Raw genomic sequence first — 15,000 nt, 5'->3', positions numbered from 1 at the left:
ATTTTTTTACACAAGGATGTTCGTTAATGCAGTTTTAGTTTTGCTGCTTACTTGACATCATCGTTATGTTGTGCTAAATTACTGTCTATAAATTAACTGCCTGTTAACTTGGCAGAATGCTGAAAATGACTGTTGACCATTAGGCTACGATCTGCTTAAGGCCGTCAGCACATTTTGAGAGATGAAATGGAGTAACTAACACGTGAAAGAAATCCTTACCTCCGGCTTATCAGGGCTGAAGATTTTCTGTAGTATTTGCAGACTTTTGTCGGAGGGACTACACAACGTCAATGACGGCCGACACAGTTAAGGCCGTTTGCCGGCAAGCCGTAGGATACAAGCAAGACAAGTCATCAAGACCGGGTTTCGGAACTCCACACGATTCCTACGCTCATTGTCGTACACACCGGCAAACCTGTTCCTATTGGGATATAAAGTTTCTTTGCAAAAGTTTACTTATAAATAAGAAGCTGGCCTCTTTTTTATTTGATTTTACTTCTTATGCAATAATGAGGAGAGTTTGTTAGTATATTTGTTCATGTTCATGATGGCTAGGTAACTGCATCTCGCTGCCTGCCGCACGATCTTATTTTTAGGTAAGCACTAGTTCCCACAGCACTTGAGCAAGATTCCTGCATTTCATTTACAGCATCATTTTAATTTAAACATTGCCTATTGCCATGCGGACAGTTACAGTAAGGTTGGTCAATGACTATGCATTATTACTTCTTGAAGTAATCGTGCAGCTATGCTCAAATCTGATATTATATGATTCTTTTTGTATCATCCAAAATCTCAGACTCAACGTAACGTTGCCAAGTAGTGTTAAACTTTTTTTTTTATATATTTCCGATGTCATACATGTCGCCAAGTTTGCGAATTCACCGCTAGCACTGTTTTCCCTATGGTCATATAGATATGATCCCTTTTATGCATTGGTATAATTCGTAACATGTGTGAGTTGAACCTACTTTTTTTTCTTTTTTTTACGTTGCTTAGCTCAAAGCACGGTGTGATGCGGTTAACGTTGCCGTCAACGAAATTGCGCTTACAGTTCCTCGGGCTGGTCAACTACCTCTGCACCATTATAACAGTAGATCTAATAAGCTCAACAGTCATAACATTTTCAAAATAGGAATATGAATTATAAAAAGTTTCCTTCGAATGTTGGAATTTTAGGCTGTGTTCCAGTTACCTGTATGTTGCAAAATTATTCATAAGCCTAAAAAAATAATCTAAGCCTTCTGAGATGTAATAGCTATTACTAAAAAATTTATTTGTAGAGATTGCCTGTTCTTTGAGGAATAAAGATAATGATAATTTTAATTATATGGAGAAGACGGCTATTTATCTAGATATATATATTAGTATTAATGTTAAGGCCTATGAAACACTTGTTTTTTAACGGGCTTAAAATATTATTTTCTTGATAGTCTTTCTGCTCGCTTTTGGTGTATAATTTATTCATTCATAAGGTAACTTGAAGTGCAAGAATGTGTATAAAACTTCATATGCTTTCTGGGCAGAAATTGTTACTATAGAGATGTGAATGCTAAGTGTAGTGTATTTATAATAAGTAAAGAAAGCTAACACACCTAGGCCTAGGAACAAAATCGTAGCTTTAACAAAAGAATAATTGCATAGGCGAATATTTGCTAGTAAGCCATAATTTTTGAAGTGGTTAAGAAATATAACTGAAATCATTTTATTTTTATGAAAATCCAGATATTCCTCTAACAAATATAAAATAAATGGTTTCAAGATAATTTCATTGTCGCTACTCAATATAGACCTATGTTACACCAGGTGGTTCATGTTGCTCCGCCGTTCTAATGGTTGCTTCACACACGATCCGCTCACCCGTTGTTATCGGGGGATGCATTCTACTTTTGTATTTATTCATTTACATTTTCTCAGCGTTAAGGCTTAAAAACAACCAATTAGGACTATTTCAAATTTCGTGGTTGCATTGGAAGCAATATTAATATTATGACATTTTTTTTTTTATTTAACTTTATTTTGATCTGAGGTTTGATGATGCCATTTTTTTTAGTCAAATGCATCGTCGATGAGTGAACGAAAGTTTTAAAAATGTTTGTAACTGTTTTTCCGAAATTTGGCTACACGTGATATATTCTGAGTTTTGAAATATGGCAGATTTTACTCTTATGAAACATATTATGGCTTTACTGTATGCAATAATCGTGTTTTCGCACTGAAATAATAGAAAAATATTGAGCATGCTAGTTTCCACTGCGTGAATTTTGAACGAAATGCTATGCAATCATGTTGTATCACTTAAGAGCATAGCTGTACATTGCATTGAATAAATAAGTTATTTCTTCATGATACTTCTCTCTCTCTCTCCTTTTCCTCCACCACCTCATCAACATCATCTATCTTCATAGATTAATTCCGTCCCACCAGTGTTCTAGAGCATTTTGGCAACTCTCAATTCCCAACTCATAATGCATATTTACTTTCATAATCTTCTTTGAACTTGTCTTGAAATACTTCGACAGTTCTGAAGCAAAGCTTCAGAACAAAAATATTTTGTGGAACAATAAAAGAACGAAAGCTTCATAGCCCCTCCCATGTCTCTGAACGTCTCAGCCAGTACTCTTTCTAGATACTAGCAATATTTTGTGCAATTACGCCTGGAAAGCATAACTAAAACCATACAGTACGTCCTGTATTGGTGAGAATACTTCTTTCTAGATCAAGATGATTATTAATACTGATTCGTATCATTGTATTTGTAAATCCAGACCAGTACTTTTACAGATTCATATCAGTGCTTTTGCAGTTCTAGATAAGTTCCCACTTCCTTAATCTCATTCACGGATCAAACATGTTTCTTTTTTAGAAGCTGGCTCCAGATCAAGCAAGGAGGAAGTATACAAACATGAGAACGTGTGAAACTCTTCCAATATCCTCAAGTAATCGTGTTATATCATATTAGCTGTCTTGACACTAGTTTGTATAATATATAGGACTTGTGAGTTTTCGTAACGTGACATTTGGAATTCATGCACCAACACTTTGGATTGTTGCGCACTGTAACTTATATATATGGAATTGGAATATACAATTTAGGCCAAAGGCCAAGCGCTATTACCTATGAGGTCATTCAACGCTGCAAGTAAAATTGAGAGTACAATGGTTTGAAAGGTGTAACAGGAGGAAAACCTCACAGTTGCACTATGAAGCAATTGTTAGGAGAGGGTGGAAAGTAAAATGGAAGAAAGATATGAACGGAGGCACAATAAAAGGAAGGAAAGGGTTTGCAACTAGGGGCCGGTGGGACGTTGCAAAGAACCTAAGGTAATTGTATTCAGGTTATAATAACAAGGATAAAAATAAAACCAATAAGATTGACATTTTATTCTGAATATATTTCTGCCACATAATATACACTATTCTCTCAAGGACTAAGGTTAGGAATAAGTCATCGTTTTGGTCAAGACAGCCCAAGGCAATGAGTGTTGAACTTTCTCTCTTTCTCTCAATGCCTCGAGGGACAAACTACTCTGTACACCTTCTTACTTCTATGTACACAAACAACCATAACATTAAATCTTTGGCATGAGATACATCTAAAATTAGCATTACATCTATCCCCATAAGCACTGACATCGTGTAACTACAGTTTATTCAAATATAATCAGTATTATTTAGGTCAGTCACATTGTAGTCCGTATTGATTCGTCTAGCCGTTTAGATAGGTATTCATTTGTAATTTATCCTTGTAGCAAAATATTTTCGATTTAGTACAGTTATATAATTAGCATATTATTATACACAGCCTAACATATAACATTAGATTCTCCAATAAGACAAAATTAATTAGCGTTTTTATCAAGCAGTGACGAGCCTTTCGTCAATGGCTCAAGACATCTCACTTAATTTATTTATCTAAGAGAATTTGTTTTTCGCTTGAAACTTTTAAATTCAACATTAGTGAACCTCAATTCCACTAGTACTTTCCTAAAATATCTGAATGCTAATGCAGAATTACTTATACATATCAGAATAATTTACAGCAGACATATTGGCACGAATTATATACAGAAACACACGGTTATAATGCAGTTGCTTCTTTTGTACAAATATAGAGTGCAATTGCAATAATCACTTCAAATGTTTACAGTGTCATTATTTTCCAAAACAATAGTAGCTTTGCGCAGTAATGTACATTCCAGAATAATTCCTTCGTAAAATAAAAGATCGACCACACATTACTGAAAAGGTCAGACAACAACTCTTTGTTTTAGTGATTCGGGCAACTTCGTTTCACTAAAACATCAGACGGAACTCTTCGCTGTTTACTGTCCTTTGTGAGAAGGTTTATTATTCATTTGACTCTTGTACGCATCCCTTTTGGCTTCAGTCAAGTTAAAATGTCCGCATAAGTTAGTCGTCTGAAAAATTTCTTACAATTCAACAGTCACAGTCTGGTCTTAAAAGGCAGCGCGGTAATTATTTAGCAATCTTGTACAAGAATAGCTTGATTATTCCGTTCAAAATCTGTGGTAGCGCTGGCTACGATCTACGGTAATCTATGACCGAACTGAGAAGTATAAAAAAAGAGATTCAAAACATCGATGCACCAAGAGTACAACTGGCATCTAAATTATGGCAAAAGTGTTGGTAAGTGAACTGGAAGCAAATAACAACAAAAATCAAAGACGTTATGCAACGAACCGACTCCATAATGAATGAGATTTGCGAGGTCTCAGGACGAACTCTTATCAGGAAGGACGAGTGAACCTTTTTAAATAATTTTCTTTATTATAAAAAGTAGGTATATAAAAGTCTTTACCACTGCTCATAGCTAATGGGCGTGGATGTTATAGCGCACATAAATACCTTCATGAAGATACACAGGGCTCATTTAAAGTCAGACGACGATTCTATGGACAGATAAGTATGCTAATCCCCTGGGTTCCTCGTTTTCGTCTTCGGTGGATACGGAAATGATCGGTCTTTGTAAAGACGAGTTGTCTTGTATTTTTCTTGGGGAGCGAATGTAAGTCACCGAAAGTATAAGGCCTAATCACTCATCTACCATTTTACTGTTAAATCATGATACGTTAAATATAATTTCAATCTTGCGCATACTCAAGCACATGTGTGTATACATATACATATATATATGTATGTGTGTGTATGTATGTATGTATGTATATATAATATTCCTATGTACGTATGGATTTGTGTGTTCTCTCTACACTCCTGATGCAAGCGTGAATACATAGAACAAAATGCATGAACAGATTGCTATTGTATGTACAAACACACGCATCCAGAACATAAAATCATACATACATACAAACACACATGCACGCACGCACACACACAAACACACACACACACACACACACACACACACACACACACACACATATATATATATATATATATATATATATATATATATATATATATATATATATATATATATATATACACAGGAGGAATATCTCAACATAATTGTATGACTACTGTAGCCTATACAAAAAGAGATCCATGGATAAACAATCTCATTTTTTATCTTTCAACCATAGCAAAATTACATTACAAGTGTATAATCATAATTATGCATTATGAAAGAATTCCGACACCCTTATATTTCAAATGTTTATACTTTTGAATTAAAAAATCAGCTGATCTAAAACTATGCCCTCTTGTGTATATACGTCAATAACTACATGCATAATTATATCAGGTATATATATTTATATATATACATATATATCTATGTATGTATAAAGCATTAGCCAACGTTACTAGTCATTTCTATCAATGTACACATATACACTATCTGCATGTGTCTGTATGCACAGTACCCTTATCACTGTTTTCCGTTACTGTTTCTCCTCTGCAGATAACGATTTGGGGAGCCACGACCTAACCCAGTAAGCCTGTGATACTGTAAACTCTTTCAAATATCATCTAGAACGATGCTCTTGTAATTCAGCGAGCATGCGCATGTGAATAGGTCTACCTCCATTCAGATCCAATGGGTTGATGGCAGCATCCTTGGTAACTTTAATCTCCTCCATTTCTGCAGTGCCATTAAATATGCACTTTTTTTTGACACTACGACAAAAGAATACGCCCAAGTAGGTAGCAAGAAATGTCTATAAATCTCACGTCACTTTAGAAATAGTTACACATCTATTTACAATATTTACAAGATCATAAAACGCTATACATTAGGAATTAACAGGAATGCTTGATGTGTTGACGTACACAGTGAACAAAGTGAAACACTTCATATGTACAATCTCATTCTCATTTCTTAGAATTACTCATATCTATTTCTCCGCAGAGCTTTACTCTTAAAAAAATCATTCTCTTTAGGACATATATATATGTGTGTAAAGACGTATGCTGTTCAGTACTGCACAAGTGTAGGACAAGTAATGGTATATGACAGCACTCTGCTATAGTATACAGATCTGCATTAATCATCGTAACGTAAATTACTTTAAAATATTAACAAATTAGTTGTAGCAGTCACTGTACTAAACAGCCGCCAATATGGCACATAAGGAAAGGAAAAGGATTCTTCTCTCCAAATCAGAATGACTTTTAAAGATGATGAGTATCAGTATCCTGGGAGACATCTTCCACATCAATATCCATATCTCCTTTTTTGGATTTCTTGTTATTACTGCCATTTTTATGTCCATTTCTTTGGGGTCCAAATTGTACTGAAAACTTTGAACTGGAGGAGTGAAGTTCATTCAGCAAGGGAACTTCACACATGCACCCTGAAGATGATCTGCAGTGGCCACGGCTTTCTTCACAAGCTTGACTATGTCGGTGCTCCTTAAGAGAGTCACTACTGCTACGCCCTGCTACGCTGCTGCTGCTTCTGCTACTGTTGCTGCTGCTGCTACTGTCATGAGAAGAATTGCTGTGATGACTTTCATTATCCTGGTTATTATCACATGAGTTCCGATGGTTTTCCCTTGTAGTATGGTTGGGTAAAGAAGTCTGGCTAATGAGAGACTTGCAGGAATTGGTCTTCCCAGGGAACATTGCGTGAGGCAAATTTATTCCAGCGAGAGGAGAAGCTGGGGCTCGGCCTAATAATGGTGAACCCTGTTCAAGTCCTGAGACAGGTCCTTTAATAGGTTGTGGAACTTCTGCAGGTGGTTCCTCTGGATCTACTGCTGAACTGTTGTTGCTTTCCTCTTTGTCTAAATGTAACATGAAAAGAGCAACAATGTTTACAATGAATCCAAGCAATGTAAGAACTATGTTTTTCCAGCCAATTACTTTCAGTTCAGTATACAGAATTGAGGAAGCCACTATGACTAAAGATGTGAACAACACATAATTGATGGACATGAAAACAGAACTATTGAAGAGGTCCAGAGCCCTCTGCATGTAAACAGTTTCAATCAGCAAACAAGCTACCAGAGCAACAAGGCATACCCAAGTAGCCCAGTGCGTGAATTCGTTTTCACCACCAATGGTCTGCTTAAGAGCTAGGCCAACCCCTTTACAGAACATTACAGAAAGGGATCCAAAGGACGAGCATATGGTGATATACAAAAGAACATATTTATGGCCATAGCGAGGAACTAAAGCCATGAACACTGCCGAAATGAGCACTACCAGGCTGGCATAAATCAAGAACCCCGGATGCAGAAGCTGTGACTGAAGTTCCTCCATTGTCGCAATCTCACGGTCCTTTGGCCCACAGAGCGTCACTATGACGCAGCCCACAAGCACAAGAACGCAGCCTAGCTTTCCTAGCATTGCAAGCCTTTCTTTAAGAAAATAAGGAGACAGCGCTGCGGTGCAGACGATGGAAAATACTCCCAATGGTGTCACCAATATAGCGGGCGCAAATATGTACGCGACGAAGTTCGTGAGTTCACCCAGCCCCATCAAGGTAATTCCAAGCCACCACTTGGGAACTCGCAGGTAACCATAGCCTCCATCGACAGCTCTCGTTTCGCCTCGAGCCTGTGGAAAAGAAGGAATAATGTTAATGGTGTTATTACTGACTTAACTCATTTACCTAGTTTTAAATAAGCAACCAAAATCGTTATAAAAATCTACAACGTAGTCTTTCACTCCAGTCACCTTCTGGCATGGACCATCTCTGTTAATTCAGCTTTTAAAATGTAATTTCAATAAATAAGTTTGCATACACTGCAAACTAAATTACTCATACAGCTTGCTTTGTAATTTTTGTCTGTGAGAATGTTGCCTATAGGATACGTGAAGAACTTACATGGAAACCAAGCAGTACTGATCCAAGCACTGACTGTAAATCATTCATGAAGTGCCTTCTTCTAATGCTTTCTAATTTTGAGAAATAAAACAATAAATATATCTCCTTTAGACAAGTGGCTTTTCTAAATAACGTTGCTGAAAGCAACATTGCATGTTGTGTGCTGAATAAGATAAACAATTGTCTCTGGGGAGGAAACCAAGCGTAAGAGGATCGCAGAACACGGAGAATTTTCATCAACAATTATTCTGTACATTTGAACCCTATATAAATCTAACATAACTTCAAAGTAAAGCGGTACAGTAAGACTATAAAGATAATATTAATCCAAACATCACGTAAAGAAATGAAATTCCATCTTAATTCCAAAAAAACTGAATATAACAAAATTCAAGAAAATACAACAGCAACTTAAACATTATGAAACAACTCAGTTCAATTTGCAATTATAGATGGATCTTTGATAAAATCAACAAGCGACATAAAACATGATTGAACACTATACAAATCTCTGATACTTTGTTTTTACCCCAATCACGAAACAAAAAAAAATGCACTCTTTCAACTGGAAATGACAAAACTAACGACAGGTCTTTAATTGCAAGGGAAGAAATTCAAAGCAAAAATAAGAAAAAGTCATTTCAGATACACGTGCAATTTATTATAAAGCAATATTTCAGTTTGAAAATCAATTACGTGAAAGTGAACAGTTTACAATTACAATTCCTATGTTTAAAAGATGTTCTTTGGTTACGATGCACTTTTTGCAACTTTACAACGATAAAAATTAAGTTTCCCTTCTTGTTATTGAGCGTTTGATTGAGTGTATGTGTGTGTGTGGATGTATTTTGTCAATCGTGGAACACCATCTTAACTGTCTTTCAACTGCACTCCTACCAATAAGTTTATATCGTTCCAATTCCTTTATTGCCAGGTATTTAAAACAAGTCTAACTGAATCATTAATAGGTATACGGGCAATCAAGATATACGTGTAAGTTAACCCTAGAGAAAATTTGTAGTTGAACTTTGCAAAAGTTGTGTACGTTTTCTATCATCCCGACATATGGGATACTGGTGTAAAATTTTAATTCCTTGCCGTCAATCGCCTCCAGAAGGGGCACATCTTGCTGCCTTGAGGCAAGTTTACATTTCTGATAATTCTGAACGTTCAAATCAATGTTTATTCTTTAGTTTGAGCCAATAAGAGTAGGGTTATTTTTCGGAAGACTCCAGCCACCTCTCACATTATAATTGATATTTTTCTTGGGTAAAAAACATCAAAACAAAAAATTTCTTCTCAATACATGACCTTCGCAAATGCTTAATAACAGAAAAATTGTAACCAGGAAACACCCCTAGGTTACCTTAGGTTGGTATTTTTAGTTTTCTTCAGTGCCCTATCATTTCCCAGCCATTTTTGCATGAAAAACTCAAAATGGTTTTTCATGCAAATTTGGCTAACTGGAGTCTTCCGAAATGGCTGGTTGGAGTCTAACGAAAAATTACCAAGAGTAGAACTAAAACAAAAACCAAAAGCTGTTTTATCTCAAAACCTGACTGTTATTCTATTACATTATTTAGGTGTCACTGAGAGTTCAAGATAAATGCACCATTATTCACACGCACTAAGACAAGAGAGTTCGGTGAAAAGTTAGGCTTCTATTGTGAAATATTCATCAAACAAGTTGTCATTATTCAGTGAGCATACTACTGTTGTCAGAATGCACCTAAGCTTACAAAAGTCATGCAATCTACATAAAATATCCTAGGGTATATTTATATTAAAACCTTAATCACATTAAATCTCCTAAAAAAATAATTCATTCAAAGCTAAACTTTTTTAAAAGCTGCAAATAAAAAATTTATACATTTTCCCCAGCCATTAAATTCACTATTTGGTACATAAATTTTGTATATAGTTCCTATAATTGTTTGTGATTAAATAGTATTGATAACTATCCCTTATACTGCAATATGAACAGTCATTTACCAGTACCATGATGCAGAAGGATTTGCATTTTCAATCCTGTTTCTCAGACCTCATATAGAGTTAGTCTAAGCAACCATCAGGGCACTTGAAAAAACACCCAGCATTCTTAAAATTTCTAAAAATAGAAAATATATTATCAACTTCGTAAAAAAAGCTCAGGTTAGAATAGCAGAATTGTTCTCTAATAGATATCTGATTTCCCAGAAGAGTAAAAACTCAGACAGCCTGGAGCAACTAGTCTACAAATCGTCAGATAAAAACGTGTGACGATTTCATTCCAAGGCTTAAAATATACATCATCGTTTCCTCTTTACCTTTGTAAGATATTAATAAAATTTAACCTAGATGGTGGCCTTACTCTATTATTATTATTATTATTATTATTATTATTATTATTATTATTATTATTATTATTATTATTATTATTCAGTAGATGAAACCTATTCAGATGGAACAAGCCTACCATAGGGCCCTTGATCTGAAATTCAAGCTTCCAAAGAATATGGCGTTCATTAAGGAGAAGTAAGAGGAAGTAAAGGGAAATACAGCAAGAAAAAAGAAAAAAAATAGATTAATAAGCAGATAAATAGGAAAAAAGCATTAAAATGCAAAAAGAATAGTATTAAGGTAGTTTACATTACAAATTTAGCAGAGTTGAAAATATATGCAGTGATGCACATACTGTACATGTAAGAGAGCCTTACAGCAGAAGTACATTTCATCCATGTTGATTATGTTACCGTAAAATGAAGTTTCTTTATTTGGTTTAATCTAATGTGAATGCCGCCTGTTATCTCGATGTGGTGGTTGCGGGAAAAAGAGATATATGCACATGTTTCAGTTACCAAAAATTATGACTATAACGATCATTACCAACTTTTCAAACGAGTGGCTAATTTTTTGTAATTATGACTATTAATAAATTTTCTTCTGTTTCTAACATTTTCTAATTACAAGAGAAAAGGTTACCCAGTAGCCAGAATTTTTTTTTTTAAATGTAAACTACAGTTGTTTATTGTTTACTATTAAACACAATCAATATAGCATGATGGCACGGAACCAATACTTTGAAATCATGAAAAAGGCCGATATATGCGGAAGTCAATCAATAGTGAATATAGGCCTTCTATACAAACATGTTTCAGTATTCCGAAAGAACCCTTTTAATATATAATCAATCAAATAGTCATGTCAGTTAAACACACCACTGTCTCGGGGTTGAGAACAGAACTCGAAAAATAATCTTGAGTTTAAGGTTTTCTCTCATTACTGAATAAACAACGAAGCTTATCAACAGTGAATGACTTAATACATTTCCAGACGTAAGAACCTTTTAAAATTATTTAAAAAAATAAAAATGCAATTCTGGGCATCAATAATAATAATAATAATAATAATAATAATAATAAGGTGACGAACCTCAATGTCCTTGAGGGCGAGCTTCTTGTAGATGACAGAAATTCCTATGAAGAAACAGGAGAGGAAGGCGAGGGTGAGACCTATGAAGGTGTCCAGCGGTACCATCTGGGAAACGGGTTCCTCCGGCGCCGCTGGGCTCGTATCGTTGTTGTTAATAGTGTCCATCTCGAAACCCAAGCTGTTGTTGTTCATGTTGTTGGTGGTCGTGAAGCCGTCCATGATGGAGTTCGAATCCCTGACGACGGGAACGGTGTCCTGGGGAGAAACGACAGAAGTTAATAGGCAGCAGTTGTTTCGTATCAACATCGCAAAGATAAGTCGCATACAGATTTAAGTTAATCGACCACATTCTGAGCACAGTATTCTATGAAAATCCCCAATTATGGAAAGCTAAAGCTTTATACCGATATTAATAACACATTTCCAGTATACATGACATTAACTTGGAACGCCTGTCTACTTTAACATCATTTTACATAATGGCTTTCTAGTATCAATACGTAGAGACCAATAATTGAAGGCCAAAGTTTAAGACCGCGCGTTAATAATCATAATTATTAACTATCGCTTATTTTCATTGAAATCAGGGAAACAAATAAATGTTTAACCCTGCATTAAGCACGGCATGAATGAGAAATAAATAAATCTAGCCTCTTAAACTGACAAAAAAAAAAATAATCTTTATAAGAGATACCACCATCCAGTCCTGTTATAATCATTTCGTCTAATGCAAAAGTGATAGGGTTTTTCAACAGTACACCTCGAGTTGATTCTCGTTTTCTTAAGTGTTTAGTTAAGTAATAATTAAAACAAAACGACTTGAGACGACATGGGCCTTTAAAAAGTGCAACGTGGGTCAAGCTAAAGTAGACGGTAGGAACGTTTCCAATAAAGGCAAACTTATATCTTTAAGCTCCGAGCTACATAAATCTCTTATTATTTTTTCTTGTTTATCTTACAATTAGTCATACTGGGGAAATACACCAATGTAGTTTACTCAAATATTTTTTTTATAATGCAAAACTCTACCTATCTATCTGTCTATCTATCTATCGATGTGCGTGTGTGTGTGTGTGTGTCTGAGTGGATGGGGATACTACTCGAATCTTATAACTTGTAAATACGAGCCTTTATCAAATGCATTTTTCATTGTTTGTCAGGCTAATTTAATCCTGCTTACTGCTAATCTTACATTTACCCTCACAACTGTTTCTTTTATGTTAACATCCCTATCATGAGCTATTATGACTGAATAAGACGACGCTCACATCAAGTACTGTTTGCCTTTATTTGCCTCTACTCTGTAATGACGGACCAAAGTCCAAGATAATGCGTCAGCTGACGTTTCTTATCTTTTCTGACGAGGACTGGCATTGGGGAACTAGTTTAAGCAGGATACATGGGCTATAATCAAAATACTTTTATCTTTGGACTCTGAAACCCCAGACAATAGACATGACGCATATAACTTTTGTTTGTCTTCACACAATTATTATTATTATTATTATTATTATTATTATTATTATTATTATTGCAATGGCTATTATTACAAAATATACAAAAAAGCTCTCATAAACGAGAGGGCATGTGTATGATCAGGGCAAAAATCAATAAAGGAGAACAAAAATATGTGAAAATAAATAAACATATAACAAAATTTCATTTCGCTGCGGGTTAGGTTTAAAACGAGTTCTTTTACAGAACAGTAAACGCGTTGATTTAAAATAGCGTACCTTAAAATCATGGGCCTATCCACTAATACTAATACATTGGTATTAGTGTGCGGGCAATGAATATATTTTGTAACTATGTTACGTTATAAACAGAATACAAAAAAAATTCTGATACACTGACCTGCCTTTATCATAATAATAAAATTGCTACACTCGATATTCATAAATCTTTAAATATAGATACTCATTAGTGAAATGTACCACGAAATAGCATCTTTGTGTATTTTAAAAGATTTGCATAAGATCTGATGCATTCAACCGAACTACATGATTCCTTTGATAAAGCAAAAATAACATGAAGAAGCAGTGGCAATTACGACGTACCGCACTAGCTAATGTGCGTATACATTATCAGTCAACATTTCAGCAAACACTTTAACCTTTTTGAAACCTCTTAAACAATTCAGCAGACTATCCTACCGAAAATGAGGTCAAAGTACTTATAGGATAATTTAACAAATCATTAATCAGTGTTAAGCAAAAATTTCATACATGTCAATATCCGTAATTGCTGAACTTGAGTCTGCTCACTTTACTATGCAATAATGACCCATTGTCCTCCTACGAAGACCAATTGAAACGTTGTAAATATAATTTCCACTTGCAAGGATGATTCTGCAGATCGAAATAAGTCAGGCTTAGTCAGCATACACTTCAAATGAAAATGCCACATTTCTTTACATTTTCATTTATTCTAAGAAACTCTTTTTAGTGGAGATTTGTTAATGAGAAACTCGGATGGCACAATAAAGCAATAGTTGTCTTGAGCAATGCTGAGCGCTGACTGTCTTCAACACCGTCGGGAATAATCCTGATCATAATGAATGATTAAAAGTGAAGAAAAATTCATTTCTACCTCTGAATGTAACTTCGGAAGATAGCATGGTCAAGATGACAGAAAGATTATTCCTGTATCTTTTTAATAACTTTTAGTTTTCTTGCAGAACTCATAATACAGCGCTGAAACCACATGACGATAGATTTTAAACATTTTAGACAAAAGGAAAACAAACCGACTCATAATCTACAATTTATTAAAAGCACAATAAGTAGGTGGCCCAAACGGAATTTTCTAAGAACTTTTCAATCAGAACATCCTGCACTTAGGGTGTGCCACTAATCCAGCTTAGAAAGTGCGGCTATTAATTTACTGAAGAAAAAATACCACGAAAAAATTTCTAGTTCAGCCTCGCCATCTGTAGTTCTCAGAATACCCGAGAATTTTTTAGGATTCTCAGAACCAACATTTACTTGAATGTGCACCAGAAGTGAACAAATAGATGGATACCAAAAAGGACCAATTACAGATTTTGCAAAAGCGATACAACAGACAGCGAAGAAGGTGCAAAACTGAGCAGAAATATAAAGAAACGATATTTATGCATGCGTCGTTGGCTAATCACGCAACAAGAAAATAAGATGGCAGAAGTATGCATGAAGGATTAAAAAGCCTTAACAGGAATGCATTAACAACAGAGAGGCCATTAGTAGAACATACTGCAGCACTTGGGGTTCCTCTAACACTTGCTCCTCTTAAGAGGGAATTACACGATAACATTGAGTGAGCACATGCATACTATGAACATGCATTCATGTTGT

General features: G+C 35.2%; 2 protein-coding genes across 4 annotated transcripts in view; both read right to left on the bottom strand.

Annotated features, from left to right (window-relative positions):
* Nucleotides 1-575, bottom strand: part of LOC136839029 (uncharacterized) — a 60,647-nt gene extending 60,072 nt beyond the window's left edge. The window contains exon 1 of the mRNA XM_067104698.1: nt 220-575. The gene's annotated coding sequence lies outside the window, so the exon portion shown is untranslated. The remainder of the gene's footprint in view (nt 1-219) is intronic.
* Nucleotides 576-3,369: 2,794 nt separating this feature from the next.
* The window catches only part of LOC136839004 (uncharacterized), a 146,439-nt gene continuing 134,808 nt past the window's right edge, over nt 3,370-15,000 (bottom strand). For 2 of the 3 annotated variants that reach the window (XM_067104686.1, XM_067104691.1), the window contains exons 2-3: nt 11,669-11,923; nt 6,301-7,986 (exon numbers count right to left, since the gene is read on the bottom strand). In XM_067104686.1, coding sequence (XP_066960787.1) covers nt 6,598-7,986; nt 11,669-11,887 — 1,608 coding nt within the window. In that variant the 5' untranslated portion in view covers nt 11,888-11,923 and the 3' untranslated portion in view covers nt 6,301-6,597. Of the gene's footprint in view, nt 7,987-11,668; nt 11,924-15,000 lie in introns of all 3 variants that reach the window. The other variant, XM_067104684.1, reaches the window with a different exon arrangement.

Source organism: Macrobrachium rosenbergii, chromosome 1, assembly GCF_040412425.1.
Source record: "Macrobrachium rosenbergii isolate ZJJX-2024 chromosome 1, ASM4041242v1, whole genome shotgun sequence".
NCBI lineage: Eukaryota > Metazoa > Arthropoda > Malacostraca > Decapoda > Palaemonidae > Macrobrachium > Macrobrachium rosenbergii.
This window is presented reverse-complemented; position numbering and strand designations above follow the sequence as displayed.